Raw genomic sequence first — 22,170 nt, 5'->3', positions numbered from 1 at the left:
AGGCTGCACTACCAGCTAAGCACACAACTCTTAGCTGGCGGTCTTTGTCATCGCTTGACCCGTGGAAGCATGAGGTAGGAACTTGTGAGGACCAGAGCTATGATGGACGCTCTCCTTATCGACTCACCGCTTTGCAGCCCATGCATGTAATGAACATAACCTATATCCAAATTCAGTTTTTATAACAACTGGTATATCAATTAGTATGTTTCTCCAAACTTCATGGTGTTCAGGATGTTCTAGTTTGTCAGTAAAGTCTCAAACACAAATATTTCCATTTTTCCTTAATAGAGGACTTAATTTGCAACAACTTTGCCGAAGACAGTATTCTGTTTTATTGAATGTGTGAATTTATACAGTCACTTCTATGTTGGGGTCATATATAATTCCTTCGGCTCCAAAGGGTTAAAAGTGGTTTTAGTATTATGACCAAAATCAAATGGACAAGCTTTTTAGGCCATTCATTAAAACTGAATTAGATCAAATAGTTAAACATTAATTTTCTTTTATAAATATTTTTGTTTAACCGTTTCGTTCTTGGTGAGTAACTTTGTCATTATTAGTTGTTACCTATGGAAACAATCGCCGACAGTTATCTAATCCCCAAAATAACACTAACTGCGCTCATGACTATTGTATCACAATTCCATCGGCACTTGTACCTGAAAAGCAAATTCACAGGTCCTTTAGCTCCATCGGGTGACAACGCGAAAAAAAACCTCAATTCTCTCTGTACAAAAAAAATCAAAATCGTTTAAAGAGCCTAAACATCTGCACTGATCTGGCTGCTACTCGGTTCGGCGCAAAATTCTTTCGCATGCGAGCGAGTGCCCACTTGATCGAGAGCTCACCAACTGAGACGGTTCGTTCTTCGTTCTTCTGCTGTTGACTGGTGCGACGTGATCAAACTGACCAACCGTCGAAATTCGGCGCGCTCAAGACTTCAATTTATTTCGATTCGTCGTGCGGTTCGGTTGGTCTTCCAGTGCTCCCACAGTTTGGGTTGGCGCACTGCGCGCGGCTTGCGAATACATACCCCCATCCATCCATCCAGTCCTGTACAGTCCAGTGCAGTGTGACAACCGGTGACCTTGAAAGCAGAACGACGATGAATGCAAGTGCACGAGTCGGGATCATCGTTGCAGCTGCAGTGGCAGTGATGCTGATTGATGCAGTTTTGGGCCGGGAGGGTCCCAGCAGCGGTGGTGATAGTGAAAGTGAGTGAAATTCTGTGGTCTGATTGTGAAGATTCTGACGTAAGCTGAAGGAACGGCTAGGCATGTTTAATGTTTATTGTGTTGCGGAGTCCTACTTGAACTTTGAAGATCTTAAGCTAACAAAAGTGGTTCCGCAAAAAGTCAAGAGTGTTGTTTGTGGTTCTTCGGGGGGTGACGTGATGTTAAGGACGGTCGCCATACGAAGGAAGGCAAGCAGGCAGAACCAGAAATCGGTTTGAAAATTTCCATCAAGCACGTAAGGTCACTCAGTCTGTATAGGGGTCAGCGGCGTTAATCAAGAGGGTTTTTTTTCGCACTTTAAGGTAATTAAGCTGATCAGAAGAAAAAAGACGCTTGTTGCATCATCTCTTCGCTCTGAATGGTTATCCAAGGGCGATTGGAGTAATCAGTCGATTAGGAAGCGAAAAATGCGTATTTTTTAATTAATCATTATATTGAGATATGCGCCAACACATTTAATAATCAATTCATTTTGTATCAGGTATCATTTTGTAATTAAGATATTTAGGGTCTGTTCTAATTAGAGAATTAAAATGAATTTTCACTTGAACTTGACAGTTCGATAATTATTTCCTTGGGAGAACTGTCAAGTTTAAGTGAAAAAAAAAATTTTGGAATCAATGAGTTTTTCATCAAGCTATAAAAGAAGGTAAAAATACCCAAGAAAATACCGAAGAAATGAGGTTTTTCAGTATTTAAGATATGATTGTTTAATCATAGCAAGCCATATATTTTAATACTATAGGGATTATTTTAAAAATTCCACCAAGGATTCCCCCTTTTTAGAAATCCTTTAGGAGTTCCTCTTGAAATTCTTTCAGGAATTCCTCCAGAATTTTATCCAGTCCTTCCTCCAGGGACTGTTTAAGGATTTCTCTAGGAGTTCCTCTAGGTAGGAACTGTTTCCGGGGATTCCTCAAAGAGTTCCTCCACGATTTTTTTTTAGAATTCCTTCAGGAATTTCTCTAGGAGTTCCTCTGGAGATTCCTTTAGTCATTCCTACAGGCATTCCTCTAGTATATCTTCAGGGATCCCTCCAAGAATTCCTACAATAATTGTTTCAGAGATTCCTCAAAGAAATCCTCCAGGGTTTCCTCAATGTATTCCTTCAGGACTTTCTCCAGAGATTCCTTAAGTAATTGCTTCCAGGATTCTTCGAAGAATTCCACAAGAAATTTCTAAAGAAATTTATCCAGGAAATCTTGAAGGGATTTTTTCAGATACTCTTACGGGAATTTCTCCAAAGATTTCTCCAGGAATTACTTCAGGGAATCCTTTAAAAAAATCCACCAGGCATTCTTCCAGGGACTCCTCCTTGGATTCTTGCAGGGATTCCACCAGGAATTGCTTCAGGGACTCCTCCAGGAGTTTCTCCTGGGATTGCTTCAGGAGTTCTTCCTGGGATACCTTCAGATATTCATGCAGGCATTCCTCCAAGATTTCATCCAGGAATTTCTCCAGGGTCTCGTCGAGGAATCCCTCTAGGAATTTCTTCAGGGATTTCTCCAGGAATTTCACCGGGAATTAATCAAAAAATTCTATCATAAATTATGTCAGCAATATCTCCAGGAATTTCTCCAGGAAACTCTTCAAAAGTTCTTCCAGGATTATCTAGATTTTTTTCAATAATTCCTCCAAAAATTCCTCCAGATTTTCCTCCAGAAACTGCTGCAGGGATCCTCTAGGAATTCCGCTAAAAATTCTTCAAGAAACTTCTTCAGGGATTTTTCCAGGGATTTCTCCACGAATTTCTCCAAGGATTCCTCCAGGGATTCCTTCAGAAATTCCTTTGAGGATTTCTCCAAGAATTCCACCAGAAATTTCTCTAAAAACTCCTCCAGGAATTTCTCAGGGGATTTTTCAGAAGTTTCCCACAGAGTTTATCTAGAGATTTCCCCAGAAATTCATCCAGTAATTGTTGCAAGCATTCCTCCAAAGATTCCTCCAGGAATTCTTTCAAGCATTCCTCCAGCAATTCCTAAAGGAACTCCTCCAAGAAATTCTCCAGTAATTACCCCAATAATTTATTCAGGAATTCCTCCAGCAATTTTTCTAGATATTTATCCAGGAATTGCTCCTGGAAATCCTTCACAAATTATGTCAGCAATCTCTCCAGGAATCTTCCAGAAAATCTTCTGGGGATTTTTTTCATAATTTATGGATTCTTGCAGGAAATTTTCCAGGAATACTTTCAGGTTTTTTTTTTATATATCTGTATTAACGAGATTTTTAGCCCTAGGCTAGTTCATCTCGGGACCCACGCTTGACTTCCCTTCCGAAGGAAGAACTCGCATTTTGCCTCAAGTGTTCTAACCATCACACCAGGTCCTCTCCACTATACTTTCAGGATTTTTTCAGGGACTCCTGCAGGCATTTATCCAGGAATTTTATCTGAGATTCCCTCATGAATTGCTTCAAGATTTCCTCCAGGGATTTCTCCTCGAATTTCTCCAGGGATTCCTCCAGAAGTTCCTCTAAGGATTCTTCCAGCAAATTCCTTAGAGGATTCTTCCAGGAAATTCTCCAGGAATACATTCATCAATTTTTCAGGAATTCCTCCATATATTCCTCTAGAGATTTCTCCAGGGATTTCTTCACATTTTTTTTTCAAGGATTCCCCCAGGAACTCCTTCAGAAATTCGATCGAGGATTTCTCCAGGAATTCATCCAGAAATTCCGCTACAAATTCCTTCAGGATTTTCTCAAGGGATTTTTTTTTTCAGAAATAGAAAAATAATAGAAATCTTCCAGAATTCCTCTAGAGATTTCTCTAGAAATGTATCCAGTAATTAATTCAAGAATTCTTCCAGAAATTCCTCCAAGAATTTTATCATGGATTCCTCCAGCAGTTCTCACAGGAATACCACCAGGAATTCTTCCAGGCATTCCTCCAGGATTTGATCCAGGAATTTCTCCACAAATTTCTTCAAGGATTTTCCCAAGAATTTCTTCTGGAATTTCTTCGAGGATTTCTCCAGGAATTTCTCAAGGGATTTTTTTTTCAGAAAAAGAAAAATAACAGAAATAGAAATAGAATTCCTCTGGAGATTCCTCTAGAAGTTCATTCAGTAATTCTTTCAAGAATTTCTCTAGAGGTTCCTGCATCAATTTTCACAGGAATACCTTTAAGAATTCCTCCAGGCATTTCTTCAGGATTTTATCCAGGGATTTTTCCAGGAACTTTTACAGGAATTCCTCCAGAAAATACCACAGAAATTTTTTCAGGAACTGCTCCAGAAACTTCTCCAGAAATTGCTCCTGGACATCCTCCAGAAACTATGTCAGCAATTCCTTCAGGAATTTCTTCAGGAAATCCTCTAGGAATTTCTTCAGAGATACTTCCAGGAAATTCTCCAGGAATGCTATCAGGATTTTTTCAGGAACTCCTCCAGACATTCCTCCAGGAATTCTTCCAGAGATTCGTCCAGGAATTGTTTCAGGGATTTCTCCACGAATTTCTCCAGGGATGTTCCCAGAGATTCTTCCAGGGAATCCTCCCAAAACTCCTCCAAGGGTTCTAGCAGGATTTTCTCCTGGAATTTCTCTGAGGATTTTTTTTTCAGATATTTCTCCAGCAATTCCTCCCAGAATTTCTCTGGAGATTACTCCAGGAATTTTTCCAGGCATTGCTTCAAGAATTTATCCAAGAAATTTCTCTAGGAAGTCGTGCTGGGTCTCATCCAAGAATTCCAGGGTTTTTTTTCAGAAGATTCTTCAGGATTCTCTCTAAAAACTTTACCAGGAATTGCTTCAAAGATTCCTCCAGCAATTCCTTCAGGGATTTCTTCAAGAATTCCTCCAAGGATTCCTTCTGAAATTTCTCTAAGATTTCTTCAAGCGATTTTTCTGAAATTTTTCTAGGGATTCCTCTCAGAATTCCTCCAGGAATTTCTCCAGAATATTCTCATGGGAATCCCCCAGAAATTAATCTAGGATTTCTTCTAGAATTTCCTCATGAGATGTCTTCAGATATTTCTCTAGGTATTCCTCCCATAATTTATACAGGACTTCCTCCAGGTAGACTTTCAGAAATTTCTCCAGGGATTGCTCCGGGAATTTCATCAGGGATTCTACAGGGCTTCCACCAGGCATTCCTGTAGGAATTGCTCCAGGGATTCATCCAGGTGTTTCTTTAGGGATTTATCCAGGAAATCTTCCAGGGATTTCTCCGGAAATTCCTCAAATGATTTCTACAGAAATTTCTCTCAAGTTCTCTTCAAAACATTCATTCAGGAGTTCTTTCAGAAATTTCATTCATCCTTCAATCATCTTTTTAGGGATGTACTTAGGGACTTCTTCAGGATTACCTGATTTCTTTTTTATTATTTCAAGAATATCTGGAAGAATTCCTCCAGCGAATAGTATTCGAAGGTAATTTTTAAAGGACTTATACAGGAACCAGGGAATTCTAGGTTAGTCCTCAAAAGGGATCGTAATTTCCAAAAGAGTTCGGCTATAATTTCTTATGAATGTTTTTAGACATCATCAAAAAAAAATCAGAGCGAAATAATGCACAAGTGAATAAAAATCCACATTGATTTATGTAGATCAGACGAGCTTTTTTTAACGTATTGTATAATATACAACAGCTTGACTGCTGAAGGGTTAAATAATGCTTTTACTTCGTAAGGATTCACAGAATTAATTCCTGGAGGAACACCGGAAGAAACTGCTGGATTTATTTCAGAAAGACCTTTAGAAGGAGTCTGAGTAGAAACTTCCGTAGGAAAATCGTTAGGAATTTATGGAGGAATTTATGAGGAACTTCTGAAAAAATGCCAGGAGTAATTCATGGAGGATTATCACTCTGCAGCAGGCGAATTTGCTGTTTTTTTTTCTAACTAAAGTTCACCTATTAGCCAAGGCTGTATATATATAAATAAATAATAAATAAAATAAACGGCTATTTGAAAAGAATGGGGACGCATGGTCATTCTGTACATATATGAGCACAAAACTTAAAATTTTCAAAGAAATGCAGTTCAAAAATGACTTGAAGAAAATGTCTTATTTTTTTATATGTTATGTTAAAATAATTAAACTTCCGTTAAAAAAAAACAGTCGTTGTGGTCCAACATTATGAAAATAATAAAAACTGACGGTTTGACCATTTAAAATTTTCTTATTTTTTTTCGCGAAATTTTTGCTAAAATTTAGAATTATTAATCTTTTCATTCGTTGAAAATCGGTCAATCGGATAAAAAGCTACGCCAGTTTGAAAATGATAAAAAAAATGAAATGGCGTTTTTTTGGACCACTCTATTTTCAAAATGGCCAACCTAATGGCGAAACAAAAAGTACGGATCTAATTGTTTTTGGTAAATATATTTCTTTGAGCAATATCGGAGCCCTTTTATTTTCGAGACTATAACTGTTTTCATGAAATGGCTGATATATTAAATAATATCATATATATATATATATTTTTTTTGAGGGCTTGTCCATAAACTACGTAGGCTCTTAGAGGGGACGGGGGGGGGGGGGTCTGATCAAAGCCTACGTTCCATACAAATTTCGAAAATTTTGTGTAGACGAAAGTCTACGAGGGGGTAGGGGGTCAGAGATATCCAAAACTGAGTCTACGTAGTTTATGGACAGCGCCTGACAACTAGCGTGCGCAGTTTTGATGAACACGAGAAAGTGCGAAATGAAAGAGGGGGCCATTTGCGTAAATCGGGGGAGAGTTTTTTTCAGTTTCAGAATTTGTTTGTGAAGATCGAAATTATAAAGTTTGTAACTTGTGAAAATTTTTCATGGGCCAAACGAATTTCTCAATAACCGAAGGTGTAGCATGAAGTGGAAAGGTTTTTCGGATTCTGCACTTTAGGCAGTACTTATCACAATGTAGTTGTATTGCAAAAATCAGTTGTTCCCAAACTGGGGTCACGGGCCAGAAGAATTTCTCAGGAATCGAAAGTGCTAGGAAGAAGTGCAACTGTTTTTTTTTCGGATAAATCATCTCAAGGATCAGTATCTCTAATATAGATATGCAGCAAAAAATCAGTGGTTTAAAAAAAAAAAAAAAAAAAAAAAAAAAAAAAAACGCCTTTGGATCAACTTACTTGAATATAGCCTAGTGGCTCCCAATATGACGTTACGGGCCCGGGAATTCCTTATGCACCGAAAGAGCTAGAAAGTAGAGCAAATGTTTTTCAGATTGTTCATCTCAAAGAGCAGTATCTTTAACGTAGATGCATTTTAAATATCAGTGATTTCCAATTCATGGTTATGGGCCACGCATCTCAGGAGTTTTGCAGAGGGTCTCAATGTTATTTCAGGGGTTCTCAGGGAGTCCAGGTGGTCACAGGGGCATTTCAAGTGGTGTAAGAGGCGTTTCAGGGGTTCTGATGAGATTTTAACAGGCACTCCAGGGATCTCGGGAGCGTATTGTTTCTGGGGTTATCAGGGGATTCCATCGAACTTAAGATTCTTGAGAAAATTGCATAGCCCGTGACTCCAGATTGGAAACCCCTGAGGTTAAAAACAATCACACCTTCTTCTTGAACTTTCGGTTCTTGCGAAACCAACATGGCTCGTGACACCAGCTTGAATTTTGCAACGTCTCATTGTAATAATTGCTTCTTGAGGTGCAGAATCTGAAAACCATTTTCAGCTCGTGCACTTACATGAGCATGTATTTTGCTTGTGTTGAAAGCGATTTCGTTATAGCGAACTCGATGTAACTATTTTGAACTACCTATGTACATTTGTTAGAAAAATATCAAGATCAAAATTTAATGTGGTAGATCTTACGCCGAAACGCACCATTCCAAGGTAATTTACCTACAGGCAGAGATGCCAGATATACAGATTTTTCTGTATTATACAGATTTTTGACCTTCTATACAGACAAGATACAGAATACAGGAAAATACTGATTTTTAAAATGTGATACAGATTTCTCCAGAAAGCATGAAATTTGAAGTTTTTTTTCAATATTTTTTTTTGAAAACTTGATAAATTCAAACTAAAAATAATTCATGAAAATTTATTCATTTTCACACAAGAAAAATAAATACCAATAAAAATTAAAATACGTCAAAAAATAGTACATTTTTTTAGTTTCTATTGAAATTTAGGACTTTTGGTGTCTGCTTTACCCTTAAATACAGCGATACAAAAAATCTGTATTGATACAGATTTTTGATGAAAATAATCTGGCATCTCTGCCTACAGGGGTTCTTCAAAATAACTGGGACAGGTAAAATTTTCACTTTTCACAAAATGTTCAACTAGCTGTTACTTTTCGAAAGAGGCATCAAATATTCTCAATTTTTTACTGTAAGTTTATTAACTAGTTGTGTATAAGTAGTCCAATTTTGGAAAAGATCGGGCTATACTACACGAAGTTAGAAAGATTCTAGGAAAAGGTATGATTATCCGATAGCCAACTCTGAGCTGTTATATCTCCGGATTCAACAAATCGAATGCAATGAAATTTTGACCATTTATGACTAAGATAATGAGCGAGCTATTAAAAACTTTTGACTAAACTTAAAATTCTTCACACGAAAAAAAAAATATAACGATTAGATTATTTTTCTAATATAAAACCAATTTATCCAAAACTTCATCATTGTTTCAGAATTCGAGATAGTAATTATAGTTTAAAATTTCATTGCATTCGGTTCATTGAATCCGAAAATATAACAGCTCAAAGTTGGCTATCGGATAATTATATCTTTTTCTAGAATCTTTCTAACTTCGTGCAGAATAGCCAATCTTTTCCAAATTTGAACCACTGATACACAACTAGTTGATGAATTTACAGTAACAATTTGAGAATATTTGATGCCGTTTTCGAAAAGTTACAACTAGTTGAACATTTTTTGAAAAGTGAAAATTTCAGTTGTCCCAGTTATTTTGAGTATCCCCGTTACGGGTTAAATTTACGCACCCCAACTTCCTACAGCCCCCCCCCCCCTCATTTTCGCACTAATTTCCAAATAGCGCTCCTCCAATTTACGCTCCTTAGGCGTAAATTGGGGTTCTAGGTACCGTTACACGGGGTAACATTGATCACTTTTTTTCTATCTTTCTGTGTTAATTTCCTAGTACAAGCAATGTTACATGTTTTATATTTTTAAAACAAGTCCTGGTCTTCTTTGTACGTGTTACACTAGTTTGAAAAGTGTTCCGAAACTTATAAAAATGCTTTTGTTTATACAAGATTTTTTAATCTATTTTTTTATTGTCGCGCTTATCTTTTATTAGAGTCCTGCGGCGGTCGTACGCTCGCAAGGCATACCGGCGCATGACAGTCGCAAGGCAAAACAAAAGAAAAAGTGATCCCGCCAAAAACAAAAGCACGTGGGTTTCGCGAAGAGACAGATGTTTTTGAATGTATTTGTGACGAACGGCAAGAGTAGCTCAGTGGAATGAGTGTTCTTGCTGTCAAACCCCATATAGTGGAATTATATACTTTTAAATCTGGTGACGCTGTTATGATTAGTGACTGTCGCGCTAATATCAGAAGCCAGAGGCAGATAATCGCCATATTCTGATTCTCTTGAGAGGCATAATATTTTGTTGATTTGGGGTAACATTGTTCACCTAAGTTGTTAGGACAACCCAACATCGAGCAACCGTCCGCACGGCGCAGATGAAGGTGACAGCTGGGCAGCGGTATGGTGTGCGTGATAGGTAGGCGAATTGAGGTCGTCGAATTCCGACAGGCAGAAAATGTAAACACAGAGAGAGAGAGTAGTAGATGATTTGTACATTTAGTAGGATTGTGGCCATTGCAAATTTGGTGAAATAGAAAAGTGAATTCTAGTGCAAAGTTTTAGTTTGTTGAAAATTTTGTTTGAGTGAAAGCGGACGATATTGAGAACGAGTTGGAGATCCGGGAAGCTAGATAGGGTATTTCGGATACAGCTGTAAGTAAGATTGCAAATGAGATATTATCAAACATTTATTATTGTCACGAATTGTAGATCATCAAGCGAGTCCCGAGCAGTCGAAGATAACCTAAAAGGGGTAAAAAGGGATTAAAGAAACTATAAAATGTAAGTTGATTAAAGTAGTTTTAAGAATGTTTGAAGATGGCTAATGGACTTATCCACCGATGAACCAAATTCATCGCGGTCCGAGAATTTTGACACTAGAGCGGGGCCGTTCCAATCAGAATTGGACGATTCTGATTGGAACGGCCCCGCTCTAGTGTCAAAATTCTCGGACCGCGATGAATTCGGTTCATCGGTGGATAAGTCCATATGAATAAATTTAGTTTCAAGCTGCTGTACAATAAACACTGCTGCGGAAATCACGTTTCGCAAATTACTCCGAAACTTTTGACGCGAACATTCTTGAAAATTTTATAGTGCGTTTCACCCCTTTCTCCTTTTCAGGTTGCGTTTCGCTGCACAGGACTCGCTTTGGAATCACTCAAATCAAATCGTATCACAAACTAATAATTTGTGCTGGCTTTCTCTCCACTTCAACGTAGAATTATTTTTAAACTGCAAATCACAGTCCGTAAGGGAATTCAATCTTCACTATTGTTTTGCTTGTGCCCATCCTCACTTGAAACGTGCGCATCAGCAATCAAAGGCTGAATTTTATTGCTTGTTTGTGGCGAGCGCAATTGATAAACGGTTGCTTCTTGCGGAGTAGTGCAAACAGAATCGGATGTGCAGGGAGTAGTAACCGATTGAATTTTTCCCTGCATTTTCATCGTAGTACTGTTTTTTTACTTCCTCTATTTTGGCAGCAAATACTTTTAAGATTGGTGCTCTTGAAAACGTTAGTAGGGGTCCAAGTAGGTCATTGTGGCAGCCATGTTTGTATCCTCCGATGTTTCTCCTTAATTATTTGTTGGCTTCAAACAGAACATCGATAATGGTGGCTCCAATGAGGATATCGTCAACGTGGGAGTTCTCCTTAATGATAGCGGAAGCAAATGGTAAAAAACGTTGCTTTCATTCTCCGCGAACTTGTGTTGATAAGGGAGGGAAATAACGAGAGACTTCGCATGGTACTTCGTGACAGAATCTCTCGTTGTAATCGGAGTAGGAGAAGTCATCTACCTCGCTTCCCATGGTATCTGAGAGTCGATCCCTTTGATACCTGTCATATGGTCTACCAGGGGATTGGTCATCCTCCAGCAAGGGCAGATGGACACACAGGCTCATACCGAGCGTGTCCAAGTGGACGAGCAGGCCCCATGACGAGGTGAATTTTCACTAGACACAATTTCTGTCAGGCCATGGGTGCTTTAGGTGGTATCTGCACAGATTCGGACATACAGGTTCACCTACATGTCCGGAGTGTGCAGACTGCGACGAGACCGCGGAACATGTGCTCTTTGAATTCCCACGCTTCGTGGAGCAAAGGTCGATTATGCAGGAGGTATGCGGTAGAGATATCACTCCCGACAACATTGTTGAACGGATGTGTACGGGGGAGGACAAGTGGGATGCCGTTTCTTCCACGGTAGCTCGAATCGTTTTTGAACTACAGAGAAAATGGCGAGCCGAACAACAGCTAGTTGATTTGGCTCCTCCTCCCCATTCAGGAGGAAATTACTCCGAAACTTTTGACGCGAACATAAGTGAACAAAGTTCGTTTGTGTTTAAAACATGTTGCCTCAATTATTACAAGGACTTTTTGAGTTATTTTAGTACTGAACTGTGAAAACGCCTAAAAGTAGGCAATTTATTAGGGATTTATGAACTACAGTAGACATTCGATAACTGCAACATGTTTACGTTGCACTTACCGGATGCAATTCTATAACTGTAACAATTGACAGACGTCAAAGAACTGTCAGTCGCTGCAGAATGCAGCCAATGTGCATTCAGAAAACATCGCACTTCAACTAAAGTACATGCCAAAAACATTGCATCACTGTTGACATATAATTTTGACGGATATCGGTGCGATAACTGCAAAATTGTTGCACTTAGCGGATTTGCCCTTAAAAAGCGTTGCTGTTAAACCGTTTGCACCAAGCGAACGTATACTGTACCTTTAATAAATCGACTATTTTAATGAAAAGGATCACTTTAACACAGACAAACAGACGTAACACTTCGAACATTTTTCGATTCAAATCATAGTCACGGAAAGATATTCGCCCAATGTAAAACGGACTATGTTTGGCCGACCACCACCTAGGTGGCGGTAGTGAGCAAACGTCAAACTCAAACAAAAACTATGCGAGCGCCACGGTTGGGCAGTTGGCCAACTATCAAATTTTGAAAAAGACCGTTAAATCGGTGTACGATGGGAATTATCAGAGTGTTACGTCTGTTTGTCTGTGACTTTAATAAAAGTTTCACTTATGAAACAGTGATTTTGCATCTAGTATTCATGCCAAGCATAAATGTTTAAGCTTGTATCCGATAGCAATACGAAGCACATATAAGAAAAATCTATTTATTTATAAGTTTATGAAACTCAATTTTCATGAATTTCATGTCATTTTGGTAACTTAACAATAGCAGATTACGAAATATAATACATACAATGAAAATTATTTGTTTGAACATTCCATGAAAAGGGTCAAGACGATCAATGTTACCCCGCTGATCAATGATACCCCGTTTTACGGTATTCGAGAACAACATGTCAAACGGTGTATAATGGAAACTATCAAACTATCGGTCTCAAAGAGCACTAGTATAATCATTCCCTCAGCTGCTTTGTCTTCACCATTCTGGCCAAACATGTCTAAAGGTCCAATCTGCAGAAGAGAGGCTCTCTTTGGTTTCCCTCTCTTTCGTTAATATCTCAGCTGTTTATTTGTATTATGATTGTCTCCTTGCATTGAACGATGGTCAAAACAATCGTCTTTTGATTTGTACTGCAAAAATAGTTGAAAAGTGTACCATTACATTGCAATAATTGAAAGAGAAATTGAACAAAGAGAGCCTCTCAAATGCAGATAGGACCTATTGAAATGTTGGGCCTGCATTCAGGTGCTCGTTGAAGTGCTGCTTCCACCTTTCGATCACCTATGTTTTCGCCGTAGTGCACACTTTTTCTCTTCTCGCTTTCCATTGCTTAACTATGTGAGTGCGTTGGCGAACCACTGCTGGGTTTTGGCCTTGGTTTTAGCAGGCCCACTGTTTCCGCATATGGTAACGCCTGGCTGTTTGCTCTAATTAATGGCAGAAACTTTCTTTTCTGCCAAAACTATCAGTTTGTTGCATGTTGACCCCCAATTCTTCATCCATCTTCCTCCTGTTAGTGTGTCACTGTAGCTCGTAGGTCTAGATGCCTTCAGAGATCGTTCACCACTGGCCCTCTGAGTAGGTGTTAAGCCATTTGAAAAGTATTTTTAAACTTTAAAACATTTTCAAATAGCTTTCTAGTCAAATGTTTGATTTTGTCGATTTAGGGTAACATTGATCATTTCAATAATCAATGTTCGTTTGTGTACTTACTTATTTGAGGACTCTGATTTCGAAAATATTTCCCAAACCTTTACAAATTATGCAATTTTTTAAGAAATTACTGAAGTACTAAAAGAAACTTTAAGTACTTCAAGAAAGTACTGAAGTTATACAATTTATTAGACGTTACTATTTTATTTCGCCCAATGTTTCGGCCATTTAGGGTGGCCTTTTCAAGGAAAAATTCTGTCGACCCCAGCTTTCTTCAATTTGTACTTTGGCAAAGATTACATCCAATGGCCAAAACGTCGGGTAACAGAAATATGTAGTATTATGTTTCCAGTTCAAAACCGAATTAGCGACATTTTTTTCTTTTACTTCCGCTGCTCTTGCCTTGCGTTAAACACTATGTCGGAAGTGGGGCGCTGTATAGTACACCAGGTACTGTATACAGCGCCCCACTTCCGACATAATGCTTAACGCAAGGCAAAAGCAGCGGAAGAAAAAGAAAAAATGTCGCTAATTCGGTTTTGAACTGGAAACATAATACCGTCCAATAAACTGAATAACTGAGATAGCTGCAAATAAAAAGTCGTAGCAAGGTATAGGGTGACAATGGGTATTATCGGCAGGTTTGTTCTCTTCGTCATGAGGGGTTTTTGCCAGCCAAATTGCCTGAAACTTGGCCATAGAATTCAGCTTTGCTGGGAAGAATTTGAGACCAACTCTGAGTTCATTGGGTTTCAAAAAAACCCCAAAGACGAAGAGAACAAAACGGCCTAGAATAGGTAATTTCCCCTATTTATTGTTTTTTTTTTTGTTCAATCATTTTCCTTTTCAGTTTCAGTTTACAATCGCATGCCACCTGTATATTATTACGAAGATAGATTGCAGTGCCTAAATGGAGATCCTGGCAATGTATACTGCATATCAAAGACCTTGATCAAACCAGATAGTTCTTCGGAAAACTGGAAACTCGTGGAGGTTAGTGTAGATAATAAGTAACTACGCATGTACATGCTTCATTAGATGAGATTTAAAATATTGGGTGTATTTACAGAAACACTCCGTAGAAGACACAGATTTTCAACGATACGTGTTGGATCGAGGATTCTGCATGAAAAATTGTGAAACGCTGGTAAACAGTTTGACACAACAAGAGCTGAAGCAATATGATCAAGACCAATTTACGATCAACGTTCCGGTGAGTTTTTAAACTTTGTTGTTCAAAATTTATTTAATGATAAAAGTTCAAACGTCGCAGCACACCTATGACTCCAGCTACATTCCCGGCATGGATGAATATAGACAAAAATATGATCGTATTACCAACGTTTGCCATAACTATCATCTTCACCGAGACTACAACCTATCCGGATATTCTTTCATTGAGCACTGCATGGGACCGGACGACCTGAACAAGCCCATAACCTCGTACCACGTTCTGTTTGCTGTGCTCACCAGTGCCATAGTGTTCCTAGTTATTCGTGCCACCCATCGAGACACGAAGGATCATCGAAACCACAACAACAACCAGATCACGGTTGAGGACGACATCTGGATGGAGTTCTCCCTGAAGCGGAGCATCCGTCGGTTATTCGTCACACCGGAAACCAAACTGCATCGGGACTTTGCGTTTGTGGAATCGGTTCGGGTCATTTCGGTGTTTTTCATCACTGCCGTCCACGTACTGATGGCGTATGGGGCAAGTCCCATGGAGAATCCTCAGGCTCTGGAAGTATTTTTCAGGAACTCAGTGATGCGGATGGCCTCAGCCATATTCCCCTTCTTGGTGCACACGTTTTTCACCGTAGGTGGAGTCCTGCTGGCAGTACACTTCCTGGACTTTATGGAGTCTGGTCCACGGTTTCGATGGCAGTATTTTTTCATGGGTTTGATCAACCGATATCTACGGTTGTTTCCGCTGTACTTCATCATGTGGCTGTACCAGGTGTCGTGGTTCGACCGGATGGGAACTGGAGTCACCGGTCACTCGCTAGTTGGCGTCGAGATGCATCTTTGCAAAGAAAATGGATGGTCGAATTTCCTGTTCATCAACAACTACTATAAATTCGATAAAGGGGTAAGTTCAGTTGGCGTTAGCCGTGGGAACAATTTAGTCATTGAAACATATCAATTTATTTCAGTGCATGCAACAAACTTGGTACTTGGCAGCTGATTTTCAATTCTTCTGCATCGGGATGTTCATAATGATGATCTTGTGGCGGTTTCCCAGGTCCATGAAGCTAATGATTTGGAGTATGATGACCATTTCTATTATAGTTCCCATTGTGAACAATTACGTGTACAATTTTGTAGGAGTTATTCTGTTGAATTTCAAGTTAGTTAAACATTTCCCCTAAATTTTTCGAACTAGTGATATACAAGTATCATTTCCTTATTTCAGACACCTTCGGTTCATGTTATTCTTTTACGAGTGGGTCAAACGTGACTACATTCTGTCGCATCCGCACACGTGTAGCTACTTTTCCGGAATCATAGCCGGTATCGCTTACCATCGGTACCAAAAGGACCCCCAATACTTGAAGAACCTCCGAGTTTACCAAATCCTGAAACGCTTGGCTCCACTGATGGTACTGCTTCTGTCGGCTCCGGCCACCTTCTTCTACTACATCAAACCAGTGGAACCGTCGTTATGGATGGCCATCTACGCGTCCGCTCATCGGAATTTCTTCGGTATCATGTGCGGAGTGGGTCTACTGTACGGAGCGACCGAGGGTAGTGCGAAGCTCCCCGGCTTTATGAGACATCCAACATTGCTGGCCATTGGAAGATTGTCGTTTAGTGTGTATCTGACGCAGTTCAATGCCATTCGTTACGTGTTCATGGATGTCAAGGAGTACGGATTTGTATTGAATGTGATTAACTATGTAAGTTATGATCATTTAGTAAATGCCGATAGATTCTTACATAAAAATCTACATTGCAGTTGCAAGCGTTCATTTTGAGCTATGTGGTATCCTATGCTTCTGGATTGGTGCTATGTACTACGGTGGAACTGCCTATGGCAGCTGTCATCAAACGATTACAAGGTTAGCATATTTTTCTTTAAACTTGCCATCTCTAAATTTAACCATTTTTAATTATTTTACGTGCAATTGCAGGTCACAAGAAAACGAAGAATAACAATAATTGTCATAGTACAACAAACGGAAATGCGAAGCTTAAAGATTCTTAGAAACTTTGAATGGCCAACAAGCATACTGTTTTTTCTTCCACTGTAAATAATTTGTTTAGGCTAAGATTTCAATAAATAACTGTGGTACTATCCAAGTTTATGTTCACTCCTGATATGAATTCAAGCAATTGCTGCTGGAAATCCTCCAGTAAATCCTATGTTACTCCTAGAGCAATAACTGCAGTAACATCATCTGTAAATGCTTGAGAACTCTCAGTAAGATTGCTTGAAGAAATCCTGGCACAAGCTTATGACTCCCAACAAAAATATGTGGATTTCGAGAGGAATTCCCAGAAGCCATGAAGAAATTCCTAAAGGAATCACCGGAGCAATTTACAAAGGTTCTTCTTCTTCTTAATGGCTCTACGTCCCCACTGGGACTTGGCCTGCCTCGCTTCAACTTAGTGTTCTTTGAGCACTTCCACCGTTATTAATTGAAGGGCTTTCTTTGCCTGCCATTGCATGCATTTGTATATTGTGAGGCAAGTACAATGATACACTATGCCCAGGGAGTCGAGAAAATTTTCCCGACCGGAACGGGAATCGAACCCGCCATCTCCGGATAGGCGATCCATAGCCTTAACCACTAGGCTAACTGAAGACCCAATTTACAAAGGTATCGTTAGGGAAATCTATGGAGGAATCTCAGCAGAATTCCATTAGGCATTCCTAGAGAAATTTCAAGCGGATTTTTCAAAATTCTACAGCAATTTCTCTTGGAATCCCTGTAGGGATGCCTGCTGGGTTTGCTCCAAACATCCATCCTAGGAATCCACCGGGGTTTCCTGGTCCTTTTGAAGTTCTTCCAGGGTTTCTTGAATTGCTAGAGGAATCCTAGCAAGAGTTTCTTGTGATAGCCTTAAGAATTTTTCAATGAACGCTTGCAGACATTTCTGGATGAATGCTTGAAGGTATTTCATAAACAGCATGAAATTCTATAGTCCCATCAGTTATTCCTGGAGGCAATCCTGAAGATCAGGGATGGGAAATGTCATAAAAATGTCATTTCGTTATTTGCAAATTTTACTGCACTTAGTTGGAAATGCTAGTCGACGGCATCATTGATTATCCATAACTAACCGGCGTTATGGACTGGTGATGCGTACGAATTGAAATTTACACCGAAAGTAAAGTAGCTAAAAAATGTCATGACATTTTTTTTTCATGAAATTCCGCGACATTTTCCATTCCTGCTGAAGATATTGTCGTCGCGGTTGAAGCCCGAAGTGAAATTATCCGGCGGAAGGGATTCGCGGATCGAAATAAAAACTCGGAAAAATAATCGGACGAATTCAAAACGCGTGTTTTATTATTAACAAAGTTTGTTCTTATAACAATGGGTAGCGTGAAGCGCAAAGCAAAACAAAAATGTATTGGCAGCAGGGGCGCCGATGTCAAGTGGGGGTTACAAGTAGGGTTTGCACACTTAACACGCCCGCTCACACCCTGCAGTCTGTCAATCCTAGATATCCTCGAAACTTCCTGAATGCAGGTCCTGGAAGACTCTTTGTGAGTATGTCCGCCTGCTGCTTCGTTGTAGGGATGTACTCGATACGAATCTGGTGGCTCTCCACTAGCTCTCGGACAAAGAAGTGCTTCACGTCCAAATGCTTCAGACGACCAGAGTCCTTCGGGTTTGCAGCAATCTTCATCGTCGACTGGTTGTCCTCATAGTAGGTGATGGGAGTCACTGGCTTGGACCCAAGGTCTTCTAGAATTCTGACCAGCCACAGTCCATGGCAGGTAGCCGCACAGAGGGCGATTAGCTCAGCTTCCGTAGAGGAAAGGGATACGGTAGCTTGCTTCTTGGCACTCCAGCTGACAGTAGATCCACATACCTTGAATACTGCACCAGACACAGACCGACGATCGGTAATGTCATTCGCCCAGTCGGCGTCAGAATAGGCTTCGAGCACCGGGCCAACGTCGCATCCTCGGTAGATCAGCCCGAGATCCAGCGTTCCTCTGATGTAGCGTAATACACGGCGTAGATGTATCCAGTGAATCTCGTTGGGGCATGCCTGGAACTGGCTGAAGTAATTTGCAGCAACAGCCAAGTCCGGTCGAGACGTTAGCGAAACGTACATAACGCATCCGACCAGTTCACGATAGGGCTTGCTCGTTCTCTTCGACTCCTCACCTTTTGGCAGCTTAAGCCGGTTCTCCATCGGCGTGGCGATCGGTCGGCAGTCCCGCATCTGGAAACGATCCAAAAGGTTTTCCAAATACCGCCGCTGACTAATCCGCAGAGTTTTCTTCTCAGCATCCCGATCAATCCGCATTCCTAAGAAATTCCTTACCTCTCCGACGTCCGTCATCTCAAACTCGGTGGCGAGACATTTCTTGATTGTCTGGACAAGCTTCTCAGAACCGCTGGCGATGAGTACGTCATCCACGTAAATGACCAAAATCACTTGTGTATCTCCAGAACCACGGCGATACAAGCACAGATCATTGCGGCTTCTCACGAATCCCAGACGAACGACGAAATTGTGGAACCTTTCATTCCATGACCTTGCCGCCTGTTTTAGGCCATAGAGAGACCTCTTCAAACGGCATACGAGTCTGTCTCGCTGTTGGAAACCTTCAGGCTGAAGCATATATATTTCTTCTGTTAACTCACCGTTAAGAAAAGCGCATTTCACGTCCATTTGGTGGACGCTCCAACCTCGTTGATTGGCCAGTGCCAGCACCGTTCGTAGCGTGTCCATCCGTGCCACGGGAGAATACGTGTCGGAGTAGTCAAACCCTTGCTTCTGGGTGAAGCCTCTGGCGACCAATCTGGCCTTGTACCGCGGCGCTTCACCGTCCTCAGAATGCTTTAACTTAAAAATCCACTTACACGTAACAGCATTTCGACCTTCGGGCAGCTGTACTAAGGTCCATGTCTCATTGCTCGCCAACGAATTCATCTCCTCCTGCATCGCTTGCTTCCACAAAGGCCAGTCTTCCCGTTGCCGACACTCCGAAACTGTAGTAGGTAAATCTTCCACGTACGACGTCGCATTCAGTGCGAAGCCGGCGTAATCAACTTCATAGTCTCTGTGCCACGACGGAGCAGTACGGTTTCTTGCCGGACGCGCACTGGGTTCGGCATCACCTCCCGGAACTGGTTCTTCCACAAAGCTTCTAAATTGTTCATCTTCGCTTCTTTCTTCGTTTCCACATTCATCGGGATCGGAATCCCGGTCAGAATGCCCTGAATCGTCACTGTCCACATCACTTCGATCTTCTTCTGTGTCATTTCCAAGTCCACCGACACGAATCATCGTAACACTATCTGGTTTCTTCGCATTCTCTTCTCTGAATGCCTGCTGCTCCAGGAAATCCACATCTCGAGCGACCACGATCGATTTTTCCTTCGGGTTCCACACCAGGTATCCTTTCGCCGCATATCCGACAAATACACCCTTCCATGCCTTTGGGTCAAGCTTCCTACGGCGCTCTTGCGGGACATGCACATAGACAGGACAGCCGAAACTTCGAAGTCTGGAAACATTCGGCCGCTTTCCTTCCCAAAGCTCTGATGGTGTCTTATTCGGGTCGATGGCACTTGTCGGTGATCTGTTTATAACGAACGCTGCAGTCTGGACTGCCTGGACCCAGAAGGATTTGTCCAGTTTCGATCCTTCAAGCATCGCACGAGCCCTCTCGATGACGGTGCGATTCATCCGCTCGCTCGTACCGTTGAGTTCCGGCGTATACAGAACTGTCCACTGGATTTCGATCCCCTTCTTACGGCAAAATGACAGAAACGCCTTGTTCTTGTATTCCCCGCCGTTGTCACAAACGAACCGAGAGATACGCGTCCCGAATTTGGCTGTGACTAACGCTTCGTAGTATTGTCGTCGCGATTGAAACCCGAAGTTTCCCCACACCCGACAATCGAATTTTCTCAAAATCCATACGCGAAACCTAACGTCGGACGTAGTGCGCTGGACAGCGGACCATGCCCTCTATCCAGCGCACTGTGCCCGACGTACGTCCGATACACGGTTTAGGAGAAACATCGATTTTCGCGTGTCAAAAATTCCGATTTTCAGCTGCACGAACAATACACAAACCAATCGAACACTTCGTCCTTCCTCTTCATGGGAAACACCATGAGGAAATGACTCCAATCGTCTATGAATGTGACGAAGTATCGTTCGCCGTTCCGCCCGATCGGCGTCACCGGTCCACATACGTCCGAGTGGACAACTTCCAGCACTCGCGAGGATCGTTTGTCTGTGCGCGCGGGGAAAGGCTTTCGTGTTTGTTTTCCGGTAATACACGGCTCGCAAATCACTACAGTACTGTCCGAACCATTCGTTACCTTCTGCATACCGTCGACCATCTCTCTACTTATCAACTGTTCGAGCTGCTTCATGTTCAAGTGGCCGAACCGGCGGTGCCACAACTCCAGGCCCTTCGTGACACGACCGCAAGCCAACACTGACGCACTTTCACAGTCTTCGATCTTATAAAGATCCAGTTCGTAGAGTTTTCCGCGACGCGTACCGGTTGCAACGATTTCGGATCCGTCGTAGATACTCACTCGTCCATTACCGAACACAACGCGCATCCCTTTCTTCTCCACATTCACGACAGAGAAAAGATTAAACCGCAACGATGGAACATATAATACGTTCGTCACTGTACAGGGGATGCACTTACCATTCACCAAATATATTATATAAACAATATGATTCACTTCCGCGTTCCCCATACATTGAATTGGCGAACAGCTTACAGCACCATCTAGCGTCAAACGTGGTAATCAACCTTAAATTAAACCACATATTTGCTAAATATGTTTAACCGTGTCTCCATGACATTTCCTTTTGTTATGGTCGTCAATCATATTTAGGGATGTACATGATTCAATTTGCACATACAAAATTATGATATTGGACAAATCAAATATTTTTTCATTTTCATTTTCATTTTGCAGCATTTGGTGGGGCAATGAGAGCGCAAGTCAGTCCAAAGCCGATGATAAGGAGAGGTAATGGCTGAATAGTCTTTGCTGACCACATAAACGCCATGGGATAGGAAAAGGGTATTTTGGTGTGGGATTAGGGTGTTGGTGCAGACTTGACGATATCAATGCTATTCAGATGCAAAATAACTTTAAGGCTCAATAGTGAATCGCATACCTTCCAAAACCAAAAAACAATAATCCACAAAGTACCAAGCAAGTCATAGAAAGAAAAAGCGCCCGATTGTTTATTTTGTCAATTATAACAAACGGAAACTTCTACCCTCTCCGACTCGCCAGTCACCCCGGAAAAATGTCCCTTCAGTTCTGGAAAATATATTATCCCCAATTAAGCCTTTAATCGAATTGTCCGCGTGGTCTTGTAGTACCCCTGCTAGGTAAGAATCAGTCATTGCCATACATATTAAATGCTAG

The 22,170-nt window shown here is 41.0% G+C and overlaps 1 protein-coding gene across 1 annotated transcript; it reads left to right on the top strand.

Annotated features, from left to right (window-relative positions):
* Positions 1-768: 768 nt before the first annotated feature.
* LOC109417578 (O-acyltransferase like protein) lies at positions 769-16,876 on the top strand. The gene is made up of 8 exons (XM_019691649.3): positions 769-1,217; positions 14,418-14,560; positions 14,637-14,780; positions 14,841-15,659; positions 15,724-15,917; positions 15,984-16,467; positions 16,527-16,629; positions 16,702-16,876. The coding sequence occupies exons 1-8, from the start codon at positions 1,109-1,111 to the stop codon at positions 16,773-16,775; spliced, it is 2,070 nt and encodes a 689-aa protein (XP_019547194.3). The 5' UTR covers positions 769-1,108; the 3' UTR covers positions 16,776-16,876.
* The last annotated feature ends 5,294 nt before the right edge of the window (positions 16,877-22,170 follow it).

Source organism: Aedes albopictus, chromosome 2 (assembly GCF_035046485.1).
Source record: "Aedes albopictus strain Foshan chromosome 2, AalbF5, whole genome shotgun sequence".
In the NCBI taxonomy this organism is placed as follows: domain Eukaryota; kingdom Metazoa; phylum Arthropoda; class Insecta; order Diptera; family Culicidae; genus Aedes; species Aedes albopictus.
Note: the sequence above shows the minus strand (reverse complement) of the source record. Positions and strands in the feature narration are given on the sequence as shown.